Below are 16701 nucleotides of genomic sequence, written 5' to 3' on the forward strand. Positions count from 1 at the left end.
GGTTAGCAGAAGTGACCTTGAAACACAGGCAGGCAGCAGGGAACTACAGACACGAGCTCTGGCCGGGAAAGACGAGCACGACACTCATCTGCTCAAGCTGGGACCTCCTCCTCTTTCCCTCCAGCGGCAAAATTTAGGAAGCAATTTGACTGCCAAGTGCAGCTGAGAAAAAGAGAAATGTGTGGAATTTTTCTTTGTTAAGTGAGCTGAGACAAGGGATGAAGGTCAGAAAGAAGGGAAGGCAGGCTTTCTGCAGCTGGCAAATACAGAGGAGGGCTGGTGGCAGCCAGCGATGCCCCTGGGGCATTATCTGAGGAACAGCAAAGACAGGCATTCTTCCTGATTCTGACTTATTATCTTTAACTATTTGGGGAAGGCATGTGTGAAACAGAAGCCTACCAAGAGTAGACAGGCGGCAGAGCCTGCTATATCTGACAACACCCTTTGCATCTGACCGGTCCCCTCTGTACACCCTGGCAGACAAAAGGATTTGTGGCTTAGGAGTCTTACCTAACCATAATCCCCAAGGAAGAAAGGAGGTGCTTAATTCATCCTACAGACCTCTCAATCCTGGCTCAGTTTCCATGAAATACCCATTAAAATCACCTGGGAAGCCTTTATAAAATCATGGGTACTTGGACATCACCCCAGACCAGTTAACCAGTACCTTGAACAGTTTTGTTTGTTTGGGAGAGGGTTGTTTTTAAAACTCTCCAGATCAAACCTGTCAGTTCTAAAGGAAATCAACCCTAAATATTCATTGGAAGAACTGATGCTGAAGCTGAAGCTCCAATACTTTGGCCACCTGATAGGAAGAGCTGACTCACTGGAAAAGACCCTGCTGCTGGGAAAGAGGGACAACAGGAGGAGAAGGAGGTGACAGAGGATGAGATGGTTGGGTGGCATCACCAATTCAATGAATATGAGTTTGAGCAAACTTCAGGAGATACTGAAGGGCAGGGAAGCCTGGCATGCTGTAGTCCATGGGGTCACAGAGAGTCAGACATGACTTAGCAACTAACAAGGTAATCCTACTGTGCAGTTAATGTTGTATTAAGAAAATCTGTCTGAAATGAATCAAACCTGGAGAATTCCAAGTTGATTAGACATACTTTCTCTAACTGGAACATGGATAGAGGCTACCCTAATTGAAGTCCAGGTTGAGCACCCCTCACCAGGCAGCACCTAAGGCCAGGTTTACTGCTGTGTTCCCATAGGGCACTGAAGAGGTACTTCAAATGCTTGGTTTAACATAGCTTCCCAGGGACTAGAAGTTAGACTGGTGGTTGCTTCGAGCCGGAATAGTCAGGCTCAGTGAGAAACGCTGCAGTCACAGAACTGACTGCCTCCTTACGGGACTAGAACCCAGCAGTTGTTGGCCCTGCTCAGCAGCCCAAGGGCTGTGGATATTCACTTGAGGAGGCAGTTGCGATCACTAAAAGAAATTAGGCTGCCTTTCATGCTCTTTTCTATTACTTGAGAACCCCTTCTTTTCAAACTGCTGTGTCATTGTTTTCACGGGCAGAGACTAACTAGAAAATACTTTCAGCAAAAGTTCAGTCGAGCTGATAAGCTGCATTCCATATTATCTGGAGTCATTAAGCTATATTTTTGAAAACTGGGTGGAAGTAAATACTTTGTTGTGTGATTCAGGAATACACTTTTTACAGGTCGGAAGCTGGACCTGAAGCTGTTTCCCTCCTCCATCACTGTAGTCCTCTTGCCTACTGCCAAAATCCCCCACAGATTGCTTCTTACAAGGAATGAAGACAAATCTGTGGAAACTGCAACAACAGTATAACATTAACACATTCCTAACAGCCCAAAGCCACGTTAGTGCAGAAATGTTGCTCTGAATTATTGGTTAGAATGGGCAGACTACTTAGACATCAGCCAATTCCAGAATGATCTAGGGTCCACCTAGACATTCTAAATCAGGAGTGCACAAACATTTTCTGTAAAGATTCAGATGGTAGATATCTTGGGATCGTGGGTCACATCGCCTCTGTCCCAACTACTCAACCTTGCCATTTTAGTGCGCAAGCAGCCATAGACACTATGTAAGGAAGGCTAAGTAGAACTGTACTCCAATAATTTTTTTTTAATTTATTTTTCTTTGTTGGGTCTTAGTTTCAGTCCTCGGCGAAGGCAATGGCACCCCACTCTAGCACTCTTGCCTGGCAAATCCCATGGACGGAGGAGCCTGCAGACACGACCGAGTGACTTCACTTTCACTTTCGTGCATTGGAGAAGGAAACGGCAACCCACTCCAGCATTCTTGCCTGGAGAACCCCAGGGACGGGGGAGCCTGGTGGGATGCCGTCTCTGGGGTCGCACAGAGTCGGACACGACTGAAGCGACTTAGCAGCAGCAGCAGCAGCAGTTTCGGCACTCAGGATCTTATGCTGCAGTACTGGACTCTCCAGTTGTGGCAGGATCTTAGTTCCCTGATCAGGGATCACACCAAGTCCTCTGCATTGAAAGGTGGATTCTTAACCACTGGACCACCAGGGAAGTCTCCCAATAAAATTTTATTCACATAAAGGGAAGGGTTGGATTTGGCATCTTGCTGACCCTTGTTCTACCAGAGCATAACTTCCATAGATTGAACTGAGTGCTATTTAATGGGTGACAAGTGCTATTTAATGGGTAAAGAAGAAAGACTGACATGGTAAAAGACTGATCTGGATTTAATGACAAATATTCCATACTGGTTGCTGAACACCAGAGTGCTGTCCAAGGAACCATCATTTAAATAAAACAACCTGAAAATAAGGCAATTCTCACATATACAAGCACACACTCACACAAAACCTGTTACTTTTAAATCATTAAATTATTCACTATTATAACAAACGGTTGTAAAATAACATTACAGTGAAGGAAAATGTGCACAAACTTCAGAAACACAGTTCCGATTGTCTATGAACACAGGTTCTTAATTTGTACTTTTTCACATATGTGTAGCCTCAGGATCTTAAAAGAGGCCACATGGCTCAAGGGGTTAACTTATCTTCTCCTTCCAACTCAGCGCTCAATATTTAATCAAGCCATTTAACCTATTTAAACCTGCTCTCTGTTCTCAGAAAAGTGCAGCCTGCACTTGACCCAGCTCCCCAGGAAACAAATGATATATTTGCCTCCACCATCATGAATGAGTTGGTAGAAGGAGTCTTCAGATGAACATTTTTAAGGGCGAACCACAGTTACCAGGGTTTGCTTTAGAAATACTAATTTTCTAGGACTAATGTAAGAAACAACTTCCTGAATGCATTTAACCTCACTTAATGCAGCTATGTTCCCTGAAGAATCATAAGGAAAATGGAATCACATCTTAGATGCACCATGAGTAGGGGGTTGGTGGCTGGACTCTTTCCTTTTGCTAAGGGATGCACTCACAGAAGGGATCCTGAAGTAGTAGCTGGCTTTCTTATCTGTGGTAACTGAAAGAACAGAGGAGGTCAGTGACATCCAAAGATTTCCGCTGCCAGAAAATTACTGAACGTTACTTTCAGTCTCCTCTTCCCATTGAACCCATGCTTGAGAGCTGCTGCAGATGAGACTGACTGCAATAGTATGAAAATGTCAGCAAAAGACCGAGTGACCCAGAATGTGGATCATAAACCCATGAGGAACCAAAAGTTGGATGAGATTTCATAGGCACAGACTTGAGAGAACTTAAAACAGCTGGAAGAGGTAGATGTGCATTAAAAAAAAAAAAAAAGGAATAAGATTACCTACAAACTGGCTATATTATTTTCATGTGAGTCTTACACACTTAGTATTCAGACTTCAAGAGTCAGAATAAATAATGGACACTTGCTTTGCTCAGATTACTCTCAACCAAAATAAAAAGGAATTAGTATCTTCCAAAACTATAGTTTAAAAATCTATTTGCGTTTGTGAATAACAATAAACCAATTTAGAGAGCAAGATCAACAGGCATTATACAAACCCAGATTTCTCAGGAATTTTTTTTTAAGTGTTATGATGGCAAAAACATGCTTTCCTACAGTCCCCAAAGAAGTTCTTTGCTAAAATACAACTGACCAAGTATAACTTACCAGCATCCATAGAAAGTTTGCTAGAATGACAAAAACAAGCTTGTGGATTTTTTTTTTCCCCGTCAAGTGTGTCCAACAGTTTGTGAAGATGCTTTCATGAAAAGTAGAGGGTAACAATCACTAATAAAGAAAACAAAACCGCTTTCCACAACTCTACCTTCTAAAGGCTAACCTAAGGGAGGGATTTTCAGCATAGGTCACTGAAGTCTGTACAAGAGTCATCTACCGCCCCGACTAGAAATGGAACATATCTAGGACACTCTAATTACATGACAAAGACCAGCTTTGTCAACAAGGACATCTTTGGCCCTTCTATACTAGCCTTGAGTTTTTCCATCAAGCGTAAGAATTTTCAGTGTCCTTTTATATAAATCACGATAGGTCAGTCTTCCTAGCAGCTGAACTGGAGAGCACAGTAGGTCAGACCCACCTATCCACACTGCTGTCTGCCTCACTTCAGAACCGCCTGTCGCACTCCTGTCCCCTGGCCTTCCCTAAGACAGGGGTCATAATACTGTCCTACCTCACAAAGACGTGAGGAACAACTAACAATCATTCAAAAGCATAAAGCACTTTACAAACACAAAAGTGCTGTTTTGGCATTAATATAACCACCAGACAACATTCACTGCTTGTGCTATTTGGCAATTCTGCATTTATACCTCTCGCTGCGTGTGCCCTCCTTGTGTGAAGTCTTGAGCTTTCTACTGTGCCTCCCTGTGTAGGAAAGAGAAACTTCTGCTCAGACCAGAGCCCATAACCATATGGGTGGAGGCGGGAGTTGGAATTGCTCCCCAATCACTGCAGAGGCGGAGGGGTATACAGATACAAATGAGACCAGGGAGCCTGGCAGCCCAACACGGGAACATCTTGATTTCCTGGATTTCTCATAGAAGGCCAGCAAAACTCTGAGCAAACTGACTTTTGCAGCAGGTCACTAGGGCAACCACTGATAGCCCAAGTTTCACTTGAAACAAGCATCAAGCTGACCTGGGAAAGGAAGAGTCACGCATGCTGGGATTGTTCTATTTCCCAGCACTTAAAGACCACAGATGAGACCTGAAAGAACACTGCGCCTGGAACACACCTGACACCAGGGGTGGGGGACTGGTCATCCACACAGACCACCCTAACCCAGCATGAAGCTAGAGTATTTTAAAGTAGCAAAGAACCAGGAGCAGTACCAAGAGCTCCCTGATCTGAAAACCAGTTACGAATGGATTTCTAAACCTCAGAGATTCTGCCCTGGAAATGAGGGTGTGTAGCTGAAAATTCTGCCCAGTTTCTTCTGGACACCTCAAAATAGCAGCTAACTGTGGCTCAGAGAAAGGAAGGGAAGAGTACACAAAATATCCACTCCTGTAGGACTGACAAAGTTCCTCTACTTTTTGTGGGACTGCAGCTGATGTGGGGGGAACAGGACAAACAGTGGCTTAATACCTGGTGAAGCCAGGACAGACTTACTCATACATGCCTTTGATTTTATCCCATAACTCTCACTCCATCCACACCCTCTCCCTGCTTCCCAGAGGCCATCACGGCCCAACCTACTGTGTCGCCTGCCATCCTGTACCCTCCCCCACCCCACTATCTCCTCTTCCTAAAAGTCTTCAGAATGCCTGCTCCTCCACATCCTTCACTCCCTATAGCGTGCATTTGATGAAATCACCACGCTCAAGCACATCTCCCAAACATTTCACAGTTAGGGAGGAGGTAGGCAAAATACAGCCCCTCCCAAAGAACAACTCTTATTCAACCCACCCCTTCGGGACTCCTAACACCTAAAAGGCCCCCCAGTCATTCTCAGATTGTGCCTCCCACCTCCCTTCCCCGTTTCTTTCTATAGGGTCTGTCCCCAGGACACCTAGTCCCCGCGTGATTTCCCACCCCACCCCCGCCCCACCCAGGGCAGCCTCCGTTGGGCCCAGCCCTAACACAGGTGCAGCTTCTGATGCTGCGCCAGGTGCGTCTTGTAGCGGAAGCCCTTGCCACAGCCCGCGCACTTGTGCGGCTTGTTGCCTGTGTGGATGCGGCGGTGGCGGATAAGGTGCGAGCTCTGGATGAAGCTCTTGCCGCACTCGATGCACGTGTAGGGCTTCTCGCCCGTGTGCGTGCGCTGGTGCTGCGTGAGCGTGGAGAAGTCGCTGAAGCGCTTCTCGCACTGGCCGCAGCGGAAGGGCTTCTCGCCCGTGTGCACTCGCAGGTGGTTCACCAGGTGCGAGTTGCGCCCGAAGCCCTTGCCGCACTCGCGGCACACGTAGGGCCGCTCGCCCGAGTGCGTGCGCTTGTGCGTGAAGAGGTGCGAGCTGACGCTGAAGGTCTCCCCGCACTCGGAACACATGTAGGGCTTCTCGCCCGTGTGCACGCGCTGGTGCTTCACCAGGTCCGAGCGCCAGCTGAAGCGCTTGCCGCACTCGCCGCAGCCATGGGGCTTCTCGCCCGTGTGGATGCGCTGGTGGTTGGCCAGGTGCGAGCGGCGCACGAAGCCCTTGCCGCACTCCCCGCAGGCGAAGGGCCGCAGCGCCGCCGGCCCCGCGCCACTAGCCGCGGCGTGCGCGCGCCGGTGGCTCAGCAGGTGCGAGCTGAGGCTGAAGGCCTCGCCGCACTCGGGGCACGGGTAGGGCTTCTCGCCCGTGTGCAACCGCCGGTGTTTGAGCAGGTCGGCGCGCCAGCTGAAGCTCTTGCCGCAGTCGGCGCACAGGTTGGGACGCTCGCCTGTGTGCAGCCGCAGGTGGTTGGTCAGGTAGGTGTTGCGGCTGAAGCCCTTGCCGCACTCCCCGCAGCGGAAGGGCTTCTCGCGCGGGGGCCGGGCCAGCGCGGGCCCTGCCCCGAAGCCCCCGCCCACGCCCATCATCCCCACCACCGCTTCGCACTCGCCAGCGAAGCCGAAGGGCTCCAGGCTGGCGGCCGCGGCGGCCTCGGCCAGGCGGTGGATGCGCTGGTGCTGCAGGAAGGCGGCGCCAGGGCTGAAGCTCTCCCCGCAGTCGGGGCAGATGGTGGGCGCGTCCATGATGCTGGCCATCAGGCTGTCGAGCTCCCCGAGGTCCATGGACACGGGGTGATGGAGGCGGCGGAAGCGGCGGTGGGCAGACTTGTCGCCCCGGTGCCGACTCCCCAGGGAGAGGTGCCGCCTCCAGGGAAGCACGGCAGGGGGCGGCTGCTCCTCTTCCTCCTCTAGCCGGTTCTCCCCAGCGCTCTCCTCTTCCTCTTCTTCCTGGGGACTCCGGGAAATGCTGTCGGACTCAGACAGCCCTGGGAACATGGCCATCTCAGCTACACCAGATGGGTCATCCTCTTCCTCACGGCCTGCAACCCCGTCTTCCTCGCTCAGCAGCCCCTCTGCAACAGAAAAGGCGGCCATGGGGATGACTACGCTTGGCACTCAAGAGAGAAACCCAGAGGAAGCCTGTCTCAGTAAGAGTGTGGGCCACAGGGTAATCTCCCCCGGGACCTCTTAACATGTCTCTCCAAGGTCCCTGCTCACTCAGTCCTCAATTCCAGCCTCCTTCCCACCTGGAGACTCAGGGATGGCCTAAAGCGAGAGCGCTCACCTGCCCCTTGCCCCTCCAGTTCTTCAGGCAGCTGTCTCTGGGCCTATGCCCCATCCACTGGACCTGGGGCTCTGCTCAGCGTGGCTGCCTGAAGAAGGCCTGGCGGCGCACTTGAGACTTTTTGTGATCTCAGAAGAGATCTCCTCCACTCTGCGAGCCACCAATCCCTTTCACGGCCCTAGCCTTAAAAGACAAGGCCACTCTGGCGAAGCACAAGAAGAGATCACCTGGCCTAGCTCATTCGTCTGTTTTTTAGTATGATTCGTCAGTCTGCAACAGCAAACCAAATACATCCCAACCTAAGGGCTTTACTGTGTGTGTGGGTGGGGGGGGGCGGTGCGCGGCGCGTGGTGGTGGTTAGGGAAAAGGGGAGGTGAGTGCAGGATCTGGAGCTAGCTGGTGAGTCCAGCCTGGAGGCTGATCCAGAACACACATCTATCTGCCTCTGGTTGCTTATCCCCAGATATATGAAAGACCATTCTGTGCACTGCAGGGGAGGGCACAGAAGGTCTGGGAAGTGTCCTGGGGAAGAACTGTAACCTCAGGATCCTGATCGTAAGGTATTTCAGCTCATTTCAGTCCCCAGGGCATGAGCAGGATCAAGCAACAAAAGCCCAAAGATGGAACCAAGGAAGTGGATGGAGGCCCAGTATTTACTCTTTCTAGATGAAGAACAGCAAAGATTTAGGAGAGTCCTTGGGTACTTTGGGTATTAGCCATGTGACCCCAGGCAGGTCTCTCACCATTGGGTTTATTTATCTGCAAGCAGGGATGGTGACTGTAACTGTAAACATCTGGATCTGTGCTAAGCAATTCATATAGCTCTCCAGCAACCTCTGGAAGGTAGGACCCAGTGTTACCTGTGTTCCTTCTTGTGCTGTTACAACTGTCATTTTGTAGCAATGTTTTGTACTATAAAGTGCACACCAGTGAGTTACCCTCTTCACCCTTGTTTATCAGCTACAGCTCCTCCCCAGACCAGACTAAAGAAAAGAGATGTTCCTCAGACTTAAGACGGTGTGTGTGCCATCGCTTAGTCATGTCCAACTCTTTGTGATTCCATGGACTTTAGTCTGCCAGGTTCCTCTGTCCATGGGATTTCCCAGGCAAGAATACTGGAGTGGGTTGCCATTTTCCTGCTCCAGGGCATCTTGCTGACCCAGGGATCTAACCTGTGTCCCTTTGCATTTCCTGCATTGGCAGGCAGATTCTTTACCACTGCACCACCTGGGAAGATTCTGTAAGGTGGTACAGAATCTCCTTAATGGTCTCTGATGGAGGACCCTAGTAGGCTGCAGTCCATGAGGTCACTAAGAGTAGGACACGACTGAGCGACTTCCCTTTCACTTTTCACTTCATGCATTGGAGAAGGAAATGGCAACCCACTCCAGTGTTCTTGCCTGGAGAATCCCAGGGACGGGGGAGCCTGGTGGGCTGCCGTCTATGGGGTCACGCAGAATTGGACACGACTGAAGTGACTTAGCAGCAGCAGCAGCTAGAAAGCCGCCTCCTAAGAATGTTGCCCCTGATTGTCACTCTAAAGGAGCTAGAAAACAATGTGAATGGGGTAACTTCAAGAGAAATCCCCCAGCTCTTTCCTCACCTGTGCAGATATTCGGCATGAGCTCCCTCTCCTCTGAGTGTCCTCTTGGAGCTTCGTCCTGTGGGTTGGAGCCCATTCCTCTTTCATCTGGGTCCCCTTCCCTGTCTTCACAGTTCTCAGAATCAGAGCCCATGCCCTTGTCTTGTGAGTCCTGGGCTTCACACACACCCTGTCTGTCTTCTTGTTCCATCCAGGAAGAACAGGATGAGGGCGGTGACCAGGGATACCTGCTCCAGACAAAACAAACACAAATCAAGATCACGTGGGTCTGGCCTCATCCCCTCACCAGGTCTGGCTTTGATTGCCATGAAAATTGATGGCACAGTCCAATAAAATTATGTGTAGAGTTCCAAGCCCTAGATGGCAGATCCTAGAGGCTCCATTTCATGCTGTAGAGTAAATAGAATCAATTGAAAAGGAGGCTGATCTAGGTGGCAGAGGAACAGTGGTAACTCGCGGGGCCATATGCCAACTGCCATCAGTTACAGCTGATCTGCTTCCATCCATGAAATGGATGGGTTTCCCTGGTGGCTCAGAAGGTAAAGAATCTGCCTGCAATTTAGGAGACCCGAATTCAGCCTCTGGGTAGGGAAGATACCCTGACCAGAGAAGGGAATGACTACCCACTCCCTGGTGGCTCAGAAGGTAAAGAATCTGCCTGCAATTTAGGAGACCCGAATTCAGCCTCTGGGTAGGGAAGATACCCTGACCAGAGAAGGGAATGACTACCCACTCCCTGGTGGCTCAGAAGGTAAAGAATCTGCCTGCAATTTAGGAGACCCGAATTCAGCCTCTGGGTAGGGAACATACCCTGACCAGAGAAGGGAATGACTACCCACTCCAGTATTCTTGCTTAGAGAATTCCATGAACAAAGGAGCCTGGCGGGCTACAGTTCATGGAGTCGCAGAGAGTCAGACAGGACTGAGTGACTAACACCTTCATGAAGTAGATTATTCTATTAGCATGGCTCTATAGCTTTAACAGTGGGTAACAGTGGTATTCCCATTTTACAGAGGAGAAAACTTAAAGCTCAAAAAGAGGACCCCACAAGCCTAAGCCCAACTGGTAAGCAGTACCATTCTGGGTACCATACACTGCCATCTTAGTGTTATGAGTTTCTGGTGACACTTATTTGATTTCTTTACTTTACTGATATAAAATTTTTCTGGCTAGTGATAGTCGCTCAGCCTTCTCCAAGGGATCTTCCTGACCCAGGGATCAAACTCAGGTCTCCTGCACTGCAGGCAGATTCTTTGCTGTCTCAGCCAGATTGACAGAAATTGGGGATTAAACTAATCATGCTGCCTCAAAGTTCCATGAGTTCTTTACTCTTGTTAAAGCTTGCCCTTTCTCTAAACATACACAATTTTTATTTGTCAACTATAGCTCAGTAAAACTGGGTTGGGGTGGGGGGGCGTGCATCTTGACCTCCTGAAACCCACAACAGTCTTTGTGAGGATTTTAGCTAATTAGGAGGGGGCCTCAAAGGAACCAGAGGAAAAGCAGAGTCAAGACACAAGAATAACAGAAGCATCAGGATAGTGACTGCTCATCTAAGACTGCGTCACTACCAGCAGCAGCACCTGGCTCTGCAGTGAGGGCCTGCTGCCTCCTATGAGTAGTGAGCCAAGAAGTTCAAGCTTTAGCAGGTCTCCTGGGGACAGATGGAAGGGACGCAGGAACCCTCTATTAGAAGCCATCTCTAGAACCTGATTACATATTTTGGCGTATTTATGCACTTTAATTGTAGATCAACCTTAATAGGAACATCCCCTGGCACAATTGGCAAAACTAAAGCAGAAAGGTATGGTGCCCAGAATGGTACTGTTTCCAAGCTGGCCTTAGGCTTGTGCAGTCCCCTTTTTGAGCTTCAGGCTTCTCATCTGTAAAATAGGAATACCAGTTACCCCATCATTAAAGCTATACAGCCATTTTAATAGAATAATCCACTTCATGAAAGTGTTAGTCACTCAGTCGTGTTCAACTCTCTGTGACCCAGTGGACTGCAGACTGCCAGGCTCCTCTGTCCGTGGAATTCTCCAGGCAAGAACACTGGAGTAGGTAGCCATTCCCTTCTCCAGGGGATCTTCCCGACCCAGGGATCAAACTCAGGTCTCCTGAATTATAGGCACATTCTTTACTGTCTGAGACACCAGGGAAACCCATCCACTTCATGGATGGAAGTAGACTGAACTGTAGTCCAGTGAGAGCTGGTGTGTGGCCTCATGAGTTGACATTGTTCCTCTGCCACCCAGACCAGCCTCCTTTTCAACTGATTCTCTTTAAAGCATGAGGTGGAGCTTCTAGAATCTACCATCTACAGAGCCCCTCTACAGAACAGGCCATCACGGGAGCTGTAGAGAGATGACATCAGATTCCTAAACCTTTTTGTAGATGTCAGGTTTATATATCAAATGTATAGGGCACCCTGCCAAGTCTGAGCACTTGAGCCAAAAATAATTGACCCCTGCCATCTATCACTCTTACAGCTTAGCTCAAGGCAGCAAAACAGTTTATAGGTCAAAGATCTTGGACTGACTTTGAAGTGTCCAGCTCTTTCTCTGCCTCGGCAGTCCCCAAACAGGACTTGCAAGAATATGGCTGAGCAGTGGGTCTTCCCTGTTGGCCCAGTGGTTAAGACTTTGCCTTCCAATGTGGGGAGGGTGTGGGGGTGGGTTCAATCCCTGGTCAGGGAGCTAGGATCCCTCCTGCCTTGCAGGCAAAAAACCAAAACAAAGCAGAAGCAATATTGTGACAAATTCAACAAAAGAGTTTAAAAATGGTCCACATCAAAAAAATCTTTGGAAAAAAAATTATGGTTGAGTAAGATGCCCCTACTTCGGCTTTTCCTGCCTGCTTCCGCTGAGAGGGCTTCCCAGAGGCAGCCCGGGCTCTGCAACCAGACTCTTGGGCATGGAAAGCAGGAGTTATGGGCAGCTGCCATTCCAGCAGGGCCAGCCTTCCCCCAGAGCCCAAGGCAAGTCAGTAAACCTCTTACTGTTTCAGTGTCCTCATCAGTGCAAGGAGGATAATGCTACTTAACCTTTCTCTCAGGGAGGGTGTCAGCAGGAAACATTAAAAAAGCACTTTGGAAAATACTTGATATTCTGAGTAGTCCAGATGTGGAATTCACAGTCTTCTTCTAACTCCTGATGCCATTTCAACAGACCTCAGAGACACCGCAGCCCCTCCTTAATTTTGACGGGCTCATGGCCCTAAAGAACACATTATATCTATCCTCAGAGTTGATAATGTGTGTGCTATGTGTGTGCCAAGTTGCTTCAGTCGTGTCCAACTCTTTGCGACTCTACGGACTGTAGCCCGTTAGGCTCCTCTGTCCCTGGGAATCTCCAGGAAAAACTTCTGGAGTGGGTTGCCATGCCCACCTCCCGGGGATCTTCCTAACCCAGAGATGGAACCCATGTCTCCTGCATTGGCAGGTGGGTTCTTTACCACCAGCGCCATCTAGAGTTGATATATGCCCTCAATTAGAGGGAAAAATCAAGCCTTTCTCTTAAACATCACAGGAAAATAGCTGGGACTGAGGATGGTCACTAAGCAGTGTCCTGAAACACAGCAGAGTCCCTTTAGAAGGTGTAACTGGTTATAGTGCCAGGTCCCAAACGCAGGATTAGGCCATAGGAGAAAATCCCTTTAAAGCCATAAAGCCCTCAAGGGACTCTTGACCCTAAATCACTTCTACCCATCAGCTCTCTGTCTCCTGGAGGTCAGTCTCTATAACAGACAGCTACCCACCTTGAGTCAGCAGGTGTAACACACCCTGAAGGTAGGGGGGTGGAGAGGTAAGAGGAAGGTTTGTGACTAAAAGCAAAAGCAGCAGAGGCGTTGGGGGGCGGGGGGGGGGGGGAACTTAAAGGGAAACTAATCAATGATTTCTGCCAACCTAAGACCAGCAAGAAGAATTTTATATCCGTGAAGCAAAGGAATCAAATAAGAATGAGCATCACCAGAAACTCATAAAACTAAAATGGCAGGGTATGGTACCCAGAATGGTACAGAAATGACTGCTGCTCTCCATCATGAAGGGCGGGGCTCAAGGGTCTACCTTGGGAAGCAGGACATCTTAGGGTTTTACCTCTAAGTCTTTTAAGAAGGGCAGAGCGCGTTCCGAGAGAACACAGCAGACAGCAAAAATGGAACAGTGGACTTTCTGATTGTGATTTCTTGGGAACCAAGAGACAGTTCATACCAGAGATACTAAATAAATAAACATTTTTTTTTTTTTTTTTTTTTAGATTTAAGTGGGGAGACAGGAGGAGAGGCAGAGTCTGAGTTCCTCATTTAGGGCCGGTGTATGAAATTCATAATGCTGCCCTACTCAGAGTTAAGGAGGCTCTGAGCTCCCAAAGGGAAGATGTCCAGATCCTTATTCACAACAGGGGAGGAAGGATTAGGTTATGTTCTGAGAAGAGTGAGAAGCTTCTGTCAACTCTAGAGATACATTCATGGTACAACATCTACTCCAATTTGTTTAAAAATGCATTGCTGCTGCTGCTGCTGCTGCTGCTGCTAAGTCGCTTCAGTCATGTCCGACTCTATACAACCCCATAGACGGCAACCCACCAGGCTCCCCCGTCCCTGGGATTCTCCAGGCAAGAACACTGGAGTGGGTTGCCATTTCCTTCTCCAATGCATGAAAGTGAAAAGTGAAAGTGAAGTCACTCAGTCGTGTCCGACCCTCAGCGGCCCCATGGACTGCAGCCTTCCAGGCTCCTCCGTCCATGGGATTTTCCAGGCAAGAGTACTGGAGTGGGGTGCCATTGCCTTCTCCGAAAAATGCATTATGTTAGTGCAAAACCAGAATATGGATTCAGCTCCATCCATCATATTACAGGGTTCTAGGCAGCTATCAAGTAACAGAGAAGGCTATTTAGAGGTAAGGAAGGGCAGTCACAATGTATTGTTAGATGAAAACTAGCTGGTTTAAAAATAATCCCATTTATTAGGATATGCACACTAGCATACATATCGTTATACATTTACACAGGTTCAGAGAGGAAAATCAGAAGATTACTTATTAAAATGTTAAACGTCTCTTGGCCATTTCTAGGGACTTAACATCATTTAATCTTAACAAGAACGTAATGAAGCAGGGTGTGAATTTCATCTTCAGGAGGAAAATGAAAAAATGAAAATGTTAGTCACTCAGTGTCCAGCTCTTTGCAACCCCATGGACTGTTGCCCAGCAGGCTCCTCTGTCCAAGGGATTCTCCAGGCAAGAATACTGGAGTGAGTTGCCATGCCCTCACCCAGGGGATCTTCCTGAACCAAGGATTGAACCTACATCTCTTACACCTCCTGCACTGGCAGGCAAGTTCTTTACCACTAGTGCCATCTGGTTCTAATCACTGAACTAGCAGGGAGAGCCTTGGTTTTGGCCATCACAGACACTGTGCTATGTGACTCAAAGTATTTGCCCCTCTTGACTTCTGTTCAATGAGGGGATTGGGTTTGAATGTGCCTGAATCCTCTTCTCAAAGTCACGTGACAAGAAAAGAGCATGAATCCAGGGAGGCACCACTGTCAGTTTCCTTAGACATCTCCAGCCCCAGCTTGTTTACTTGACTCCCACGGCAAGCTGTTAGCTCCCTCAACACCCACCAGCGCCACCACAGAAACCTTCTCCAGGGTCAGATCATTTCAGGGTGTGATCAGCCAACTTTGCCAAGACTGCTCGGATCCTAGTTTTCAGAATTTGAAATATGTTCATGTTCCTTTCTTCTCAACCCACACCTTCCCCACATCTCAAAACAGTAATGTTTCTAACTCTGTAAAGTCACTAGGCTCTAGTGCCTTCCAGACAAACTCAACCCCATCTGAAAGATCGGTCTGAAGATGCTGCTACAGAGTGGAAGTAAATGTGATCAAGTATGGTGGAAGGAGGGAGGGAGGGAGGGTGGGACAGAATGAAGTGGAAGACCAGGAAGTGAAGCCAGCAGCTGGGCCAGAATTAGAATTTAAGCTGCCTGAGTTTATTGGCACCGTCTCCCAGTAGCTCCTCTCTGGACCTCTAGAAAGGCAAAAGCCATTCCTTTCCGACAGCAGAAGCCTCATCACTTTATGGATTCAACCTCCCTTCCTTCCAAGAGGTGAAAGCCGACAAGCACACACCTCGCCCCCCACCTTCTTATGGATGAGCCATTGACCCTCCTTTTCTGGGACCTTGTGCAGGGAACAGCCACCTGCTGGTGGGGATGGGCTGGGTAGAGGGCGGTGCTCACAGCTCCCCCGAGGCCGGATGTCTTCCACTGGGACCACCAATGGAGCTGACCCTGCACTTGAGGACATCCCTCTCATTTGAGTAATTCTGTGGGGTGAGCACCGAGGGTCACCCAGTTTTCCATGTGACAAGAACTTAGGCTCGCTAGCTGAGCTCCAGATGACAGGGCTCTGAGGTAGTCAGGCCTCTCCAGTCGCCTTGCCATTGCATTCCTACTCCCAGGGAAAAGGACAGACACCCTTCACCCCCAGGAGCGGGTCCACCTGCAGCTCCCCACCCCCTAACACCCCCAACCCCCAGGAAGGGCAGGCGGCCCCAAGCTGGGGGAGCCGCCGCACGAGCACAGACCTCTCCCGCCCCGTTCTCAGGCAGGATGGGGAGTCATGTGCCAAGGCCTGCCAGGTGGCGGGGAGCCAGGCCGGCGGGGCTGTCATGTCAGGGGAAGGAAGCGGCCAAGAGGCCGGGCAGGAGCAGCTCCTTTCCTGTCCCCTCTGCTGTGGCGGGTCCCTTCCTTACCTCGCAGCGGCTCAGTCTCCGGCCTCCCCCACAGCCCCGGGGCCTCCTCCCTTCACTTCCCACGCCCCCTGCGCACCAAGCTCTCCCCCGGGAGAGTTTCCAGCGTAGAGTCCAGCAGGGACGCCAGGCTGGGTAAAATGCTGGAAAAACAATTTAAGTCTGTGGCTCCCAAGGCTGAACTCATGACTGTAACTGGGGTCTAACCGGGAATTCCAGGGGGTTAATCATTTGTCAGTCTTCAAGCATCAACTGGGTAAACAGTCAACCAGGGGGATATGGCCCCCAGGAGTCCTGCCTCCTCGTGAGTGAGCCTGTGGTCAGAAAGGATGCAAAGGGCAAAGAACTCCACCCCCCATACAAGGAGGAGATGCCTCCAGTGAACCCTGGGAATGGGTCCGCATCCCAAGGGGCAGCTGACTTCCCAGGCACACACCCAGACCGTCCAGCCCCACATGCCAACCTCCCAAGTGGCAGACTGCTGCGGTGAGGTGCACAGTAATTCCAGACAGAGCCAAAAGATTACTGCAGCTAAGTACTGACCACTCTCCAGACAGGAGGAGCTAAAATAATACGGTTTCCTCCTTGTGGTTACTGTTGTTGTGTTTTTGTTTTTTAACCTGGAGAGGGAAGCCCAAGTGGGGAAAAAAAGAGAGAGAAAGGCTCAAAACCAAGGCAACAGAGAAATCCATTTACAACCTTGTTGGCCAGAGCTAGTCTGAGATTCT

The 16701-nt window shown here is 49.5% G+C and overlaps 1 protein-coding gene across 2 annotated transcripts in view; it reads right to left on the reverse strand.

Annotated features, from left to right (window-relative positions):
- Nucleotides 1–2669: 2669 nt before the first annotated feature.
- Nucleotides 2670–16701, reverse strand: part of ZNF697 (zinc finger protein 697) — a 33988-nt gene continuing 19956 nt past the window's right edge. The window contains exons 1-3 of one of the 2 annotated variants that reach the window (XM_069602220.1): nt 15977–16158; nt 9219–9445; nt 2670–7403 (exon numbers count right to left, since the gene is read on the reverse strand). In XM_069602220.1, coding sequence (XP_069458321.1) covers nt 5995–7403; nt 9219–9408 — 1599 coding nt within the window. In that variant the 5' untranslated portion in view covers nt 9409–9445; nt 15977–16158 and the 3' untranslated portion in view covers nt 2670–5994. Of the gene's footprint in view, nt 7404–9218; nt 9446–15976; nt 16159–16701 lie in introns of those variants that run through there. The other variant, XM_069602230.1, reaches the window with a different exon arrangement.

This window comes from Ovis canadensis, chromosome 1 (assembly GCF_042477335.2).
Source record: "Ovis canadensis isolate MfBH-ARS-UI-01 breed Bighorn chromosome 1, ARS-UI_OviCan_v2, whole genome shotgun sequence".
NCBI classification, from domain to species: Eukaryota; Metazoa; Chordata; class Mammalia; order Artiodactyla; family Bovidae; genus Ovis; species Ovis canadensis.